Source organism: Camelina sativa, chromosome 14 (genome assembly GCF_000633955.1).
Source record: "Camelina sativa cultivar DH55 chromosome 14, Cs, whole genome shotgun sequence".
In the NCBI taxonomy this organism is placed as follows: Eukaryota; Viridiplantae; Streptophyta; class Magnoliopsida; order Brassicales; family Brassicaceae; genus Camelina; species Camelina sativa.
Window position 1 is genome coordinate 31413456 of NC_025698.1, and position 7018 is coordinate 31420473.

Consider the following 7018-nt stretch of genomic DNA (forward strand, 5'->3'; position numbering starts at 1 on the left):
ATCATTGGATTCAAGTATGTCTTGGATCACAAAGGTAAGACAGTCGCCAATACTCTTCTACAATGTCTTGCTGACTAGGGGATAGAGAAGGTATTTACTGTGACTGTGGATAATGCAACTACTAATAGCAATGCTCTGAGTGAGTTTCAGTCTACCTTCTCTCTAATTAGGACAGATTCTCTAGTGTTGAATGGAGATTACATGCATATGAGATGTGTTGGGCATATTATAAACTTGATAGTTAGGGACGGCATGGCTGAAATGGATAGTAGTGTTACTTCAGTCCGCAATGCTATATCTTATGTCAGATCAGGACCAAAAAGGAGAAAGGCATTTGAGATGAGAGTGGAAAGTGGTAGATTCACGAAGGGTAGTTTGCCTCTAGATGTAAGCACTAGATGGAATTCGACATATTTGTTGTTGACAAGAGCAATTAAGTTCAAAGGAGATTTTGATAGGATGGATATTGAAGATAAGCTTTACAATGATTATTTCTTAGAGTATGAGAATGGAGAAAAAAGGTTAGGACCTCCTTTGATGAATGATTGGCATAAAATAGAAAGGTTTGTGAAGTTTCTTTATGTTTTCCATCAGGCTACATTGGTAGTTTCTGCTACCACTACTTTGAATTTAAGTGCTATAGTGAGATAGTAAACATTGCAGTGAAGCTTCAGTTACTTTGTCTTAATAGCGATGATGATGTGATGGTTAATGCCAAGAAGATGTATAAGAAATTTGACAAATATTGGGATGACATTAAGAACATAAACATCATGTTGATAATTGCTAGTGTTTTTGATCCGAGAAAGAAGATGGAGTTTGCAAATTTGTGTTTTGCGGAGCTGTATGGAGAAGATAGTACAAGTGCTAAGGGGTTGAATGAATCAGTTTTGATTGCCATGCGTGCGATGTATAAGGAGTATAGTGAAAGATATGCTGAATCAACATCTCAGGCATCCGGTCAGTCTGAATCATCATCTCAGTTTAATGAAGTGAGGAAAACAGATGGGTTATTCGACTCAAAGGAAGATGAAATTGATGGTTATAACCCAATAGAGCAGAAGTATGATACATTGCTAAGAAATATTGAAGTTAGAGATACTAATGAATTGGAAACTTATTTGAGAGTAGAAGTTGAGAATCCTGAACTGATTGTGGGCATTGAGTATGATATTCTCTCTTGGTGGAAATTCAACAGTGCAAGGTATCCCATTATCTAAGATGGCTAGAGATTTATTTGCTATGCAGGTGTCTTCTATTGCTTCTGAAAGTACTTTTAGCACTAGTGGAAGGATAATATAACCATATAAAAGATGTCTTACACAATACATGGTGGAGGTTTTGATGCGTACTGAACAATGGTTAAAACAAGATATTCATTTTGAAGAAGAGGTGCTTACAAATGCACAAATTCTTGCAGAAGTTAAGTTTGAAGATGAACTTGAAAGATGTACTGTTTTTTTGTCTATCTGTTTGATGTTGATTATTAAGATACAATCTCTAAGACTATTTTTGTTTGTCATTTTCTTTCCAGAGTTTGAAACTCTAACTCTCTAAGTGGTTTTGGTCCCAACGTGTTTTAAAAGAAGATGAGAATAGGGGTTTGATGTTTTGGAGCAGAAGTAGGTCGGATAAAGAAGAAGAGGGTTCGATGTTTGGATGAAGAAGATGACATCATATGATTGTTCTTTTAATTCTCTACTTACTCATCTCTTTAAGACTTAAACTTATATTTGTTTTTACTATTCTATCTCTTTAAAACTTAAACTCTCATTTCAATATTTCAATTCAGAATTGATTTGATTTCGGGTTTTTTCTTAATTTCAAATTGAAATCAGTGAATATCGGGTATTTATCAATTTCGGATAAAAATACCTGAAACATATCAGATATTCAACGCCAACTTTGGATTTCGGGTAAATCCGAAAATACCCGAATCTGAAAACATCTGACCCGAACCCGACCTGATCCTATAAAATATCCGATCAGGTTTTATATGTCTACATCCGAACATCCAAACATCCGAAAATCTGGACCTGAACCCGATCGGATACCCGAATGCCCAAGCCTAATCTCACAGGGAGATAATTTGTGATTAAGACTGACCAAAGGTTTTTAAGGCATTTATTGGACCAAAAGGCTAACAACAGAGGTGGGCTGCTAAGTTGCTCGGATTGACATATAAAATGGAATATAAACTCGTGAAAACATAGTTGTAGACGCCTTGTCCAAGAGACCTCATGAGGAATCGTTAGTATAACTTTCGCTCACGGCTCCTCTCACACTGGACAAGGGTAAGTTGCTGGAGGAAATCAAGACAAATAAAGAGTATGGGCTGGTGTTAAATGAAATGGAGTCTGGATTTGCCAAACAAGAATTTCAGTTTAAATAGGGTTTGGTATACAATGAGGGAAGGTTGTTGGAACAGTTTCATGCCAGTGTTGTTGGAGAGCATGAGGGAGCTTTTAAAACATTTAAAAGGCTCTCACAAGAAGTGTACTGGAAGTGCATGAGGAAGGATGTAGTCAAATACATTACAATGTGCCAAGTTTGTCAAAAAAATAAGTACTCAACCTTATCTCATGCGGGTTTGCTTTCTCATCTCCTGATTCCAACCCAAGTGTTGATAAACCTTAGCCTCTACTTCGTCAGAGGTGGATCGTTTGAGCAAATACAACCATTCCATTTCCCTCAAGCATCCCTTCGCACCAAAAACAATGGTTGAAGCCTTCATAAGAGAAGTGGTTAAGCTTCATGGGTTCCATGAAACATTGGTGTCTGACAAGGATCGAATTTTCCTGAGCAGCTTTACGTCTGAGCTTTTCAAACTGTATGGGGCTGCGTTTCACAAGAGCACTGCCTACCACCCACTAACGGATGGGCAAACAGAGGTCGTTAACCGCTGCTTGGAGACTTATTTAAGGTGTTTTGCAAGTCGTCGACCTTCATGTTTAGCGCAATGGCTTCCATGGACAGAGTATTGGTATAACTCTTTGTACCCTTCCTCTATTCAAACAACTCCCTTTGTTGCGGTTTATGGCAGAGAACCACCAAGACTGGTGAAATATGGTGATACGCCAATAGAAAATGCCATTGTGGAGGAACTGTTGAAGGACAGGTAAAATCTTCTCGTGGAGCTGCAAGAAAATTTGGTCATGGCAAATGATTAGATGCATAAGGGAGCAAATAAGCACAAGAGGGATATGAATTTCTCAGCCGGGAATGGGTCTACGTGAAATTAAGACCTTATAGAATAATTTATGGTTGTGAGATAGAATGAGAAACTGACTCAACGGTACTTTGGACCTAATAAGGTGACAGCAAGGATTGGAAGGGTTGCCTATAAACTAGCGTTGCCTAAGCACAACAACATTCATCCAATTATTCATGTTGCTCAGCTCAAGCGAGCAGTTCCAGCTGACTACACTGCTGAAGAGCTTCCTGCAATTCTCACTCTGGCCTTATAGTAGGCGGTTGAGCGAAAAGTTTGTGGACATTCACTAGTCAGCTCAGGGTAATGAAACATAAGTGTTAGTACATTGGAAGGGTTTACCAGCTCTTGAGTCGACTTGGAATCACTTTCTGACTTAGTGGCTCAGTTCCCAGATGTTGACCTTGAGGACAAAGTGGCTTTATTACAAAAGGAGTATTGATAGGCTACGGGTTCTCATTGCTTACATGAAGAAGAAAATGAGAACAAAAAAGAGAAGAGCTAGACAAGAGTGGTCCAAGAAAGACAAGAAAAGTGGCTGAAGTGTAGTTGGAAGTGAAGTGTGAGAGAGTCTCTGCTCTAAAGAGAGTCTTTTTATCAAATACTCCTTCCGTTTCATAATATAGGATGTTTTAGAGGTTTTTTTTTTGTTTCATAATATAAGATGCTTTCAAATATTTAAGTAACTTTTAGATTATTTTTATATTTTCTTATTATTTATTTTATGCCGTCTTGTTTATGATTGGTTGAACTTTTTTAAAGTGGTTATTTCTTAATCTGCGTGATTTCACTCAAAACATCTTATATTTTGAAACGGAGGGAGTAATATATGTTGTCGTTTTGTTTAAAGGAACACTTGGAGCTTTGTATTACAGGTTTTCCAATTTTAGGGTTGCCACATCTAGGAAAAGAATCATATTTCAATCAGTTTCTTCTCTTACTCTCTTCCTTTTTTTTCTCTCGATCTGTTGGTCAAGTTGTTGATAGTTCTATTTGTTAAGTCATTGACTTAACAATCTTCAATTAAATCCCAATGGGCGTAATCGAGTGTTGAATGACCCTTAAGCTTAGGTATGGCTTGCCACACATTAGATTGATGCTTTCCAGATAAGGGCACTTCCTTGCGGTGTTTTTGGTGCTACAACTTCCCCCTTGTTTAGAGTAGTCTTTAGATCTTTTCTGATAGCAACTACAGAGTCAAACCTCTTATCTATTCTCTCATGGAGACCCAACCTCTTATCTCTTCACCCATGGAGACCCAGCTCACCTTTTCTATATTTCTTCTCTGTTGTATCTTGTTCGTCGTCACTTTATTATTTTTCTTGTTCAAACACTTCTTAAGATTTATGAATTGGAGCAAGGGATTTTTCTTGACCAAAAAACATAAGAAACACTTTTTAAAATCTAAACAATTGAATTGAGCCATACCGTAAAGGAAAAAGAAAAAAAGTAAAACAGAGGTGGCTTTATTTTTCTTTTCTTTTTTTGTGTAATAATAAAAAAGAAAAAAAAAAACTTTAAAACTCACATTTATTTTTTATTTAGACATTTAATATCTATTTTTTTTAATTAGAGAAAAATACATATATTATTTAAAACATACAATTTAATACTTCAAGAATATAAATGTTACTATTTTCATACTTACGGTTTTACAAAAAAAAAAAAAAAAAATCAGTTTTATCTTTATCTTAATTAATAATAAATTTCTATTAAAAACATACTATTGGTTTTCTTTTAACCAAATCAAACCGAGATCAAACCGGGTTATCACTACAATCGAAGTCTCTTGTTTTTTTGTGTTAAGAAACTCTGATGAGCTTTTTCACCGGCGAAAGAGAACCAAATTGAACGTTTGCTTCACATTTACATGAATTTTAGATTATAACTTAATCACCCGTTTACAACTTCTTCAATTTACATGAGTTAAATTCATACTTTGATTTTGAAGAGAATTTGAAAACATAAATAAAACTGAAAATTAGAGTAGACATATCTCTGCTTCAATCTAGTGGAGTTGTGTGGATCCGGAGGAGCAAAACAATTTTGATTGAGCAGTTTTGGCGTCGATTCGCTGTTATTAAACATCCTTTTGGTTTAGGAAGCCATCTTTGCCCTGGAAACGATCTTGCCAAGCTCGAGATTTCCATTTTTCTTCATCATTTTCTCCTCAAATACCGGTAACTCCCTCTCTCTCTCTCTCTCTCCCTCTCTGTGTATATAGCTCAGCTGAAGAAGAATCATAATGTTTTGTTTCCAATAACGAAATTGCAGGGTGGAACGGAGCAATCCCGGGTGTCCGGTGATGTTCTTGCCTCACGATAGGCCCAAAGATAATTGCTTAGCAAGAATCACCAAAAACGACGGCGTAAACATCTGCAAACTAGTTAGACCAAATCCAAATGTATAAGCTTCTTCTCAGGTTTTCCCATTGTTCTCCCTCTCTTCTCTTAGAACTTGATCCAAACCAGTTTCGGTTTGTGAATTTGGTTTACTAGCAAAAAAAAATATATGTATCCATAGAGTTTGAAGGATTTTTCCAAGTAATGTACCAAACTTTTTCAAATTAGGGTATAAAAAAAAACAAAGTAAAATAGAAGTTTCGGGAAATAGTTTGATTACCACATTAAGGATAATGTGGTTTGGAGTAAACTAAGGTTTGTTCTTTTATTTCGCATTTATTAGCCTAATAAATGCATCATTTTATTTCTTCTCTCTCGTTATCTAAATAGTACTAATTTCAAACTTCTAATACAAGTGGAGAATTGACTTCTTCAATAAATTGAAAAAAAAATTGAAATATTCAAATTAAATTGGTATTGATTGATTGAACTAAATTTATAGATTATTAGTTGTACTTACTTTTCTCGAATAAAAATTAGAAGACAAATATTTTGTAAGAATTTAGCAAAATTAAAAATAATTAAAGATAAGAGATTTAAAAAGCCCACAGAGCAGAACAGAACAGAGAACAGCAACAGCACCGTTATCTCCTGTCCACTATCTGAGTTTTTTTTTATACACAGACAAGACAACAAATAGACAGCTCGAGAGCGAGAGACTCTTGTTCCTTCCATTTTTTTTTTTTTTACAATTTCTTCTTCTATCTTTAAATTTAGCAACTTTTTCTCTTCACACAACAAAAAGCTTCGATTTTGATCCGTAATTAGTGTTTTCTTACATTTGATGAATCATAGTAGCTCAAAGAACTACTAGAGCAATCGGAAGATTCGATGAATCCATCCATCTTCCTATATTGTAAACCGTAATAGGTTTAACCATTTTAATTTGGTCAAAAGAGAACCGATAGTATTTTAAAAAATAAAAATTTATAATTAATTAAGATAAAGATAAAACTGGAATTTTAATTTTGTTTTGAAAAGTTGAGTATGAAAATAGCAACATTTATATTCTCGAAGTATTAAACCGTTTATTTTAATTAATATAGGTATTTTTTTTTATCAAGAAGACCAAATATTAAACGTTCAAAATAAAAAATAAACTAGAGTTTTTAAAACTTTTTTCCTCAAATAAAAACTCTGGATTAGATATGATTATACTTCTTTTTCTTCTTCGTTGAATCGATTTCAGTGGCGAGTTGTATCAGATTAATAATAAAAATTAATTCGTTGTTAATTAATTTAATTAATTTTTCAACTGTGTACTTTAAATAATATATATATTTTATATTTTCTATTTTCTCATTCGACCACCTAAATATAGACATAAGACTATGTACAATGGTTATCAAATTCACCACCCTCTACCCAACTTTTAACACTCATCATTTTTTTTTTTTTTTTTTTT

The 7018-nt window shown here is 34.5% G+C and overlaps 1 protein-coding gene across 1 annotated transcript; it reads left to right on the forward strand.

Annotated features, from left to right (window-relative positions):
* On the forward strand, window positions 253-1220 carry LOC104744193 (zinc finger BED domain-containing protein RICESLEEPER 2-like). Its single transcript, XM_019235647.1, has 2 exons — window positions 253-563; window positions 644-1220. Exons 1-2 carry the CDS (start codon window positions 253-255, stop codon window positions 1218-1220), a joined length of 888 nt encoding a protein of 295 aa, XP_019091192.1.

Excerpts from the sequence above, each read along its gene's own strand:
- LOC104744193 (XM_019235647.1), top strand. The coding sequence starts at position 253 with ATGGCTGAAATGGATAGTAGTGTTACTTCAGTCCGCAATGCTATATCT. Across the intron at positions 564-643 it reads GATTGGCATAAAATAGAAAG|TGAGATAGTAAACATTGCAG; the intron begins GTTTGTGAAGTT and ends TAAGTGCTATAG.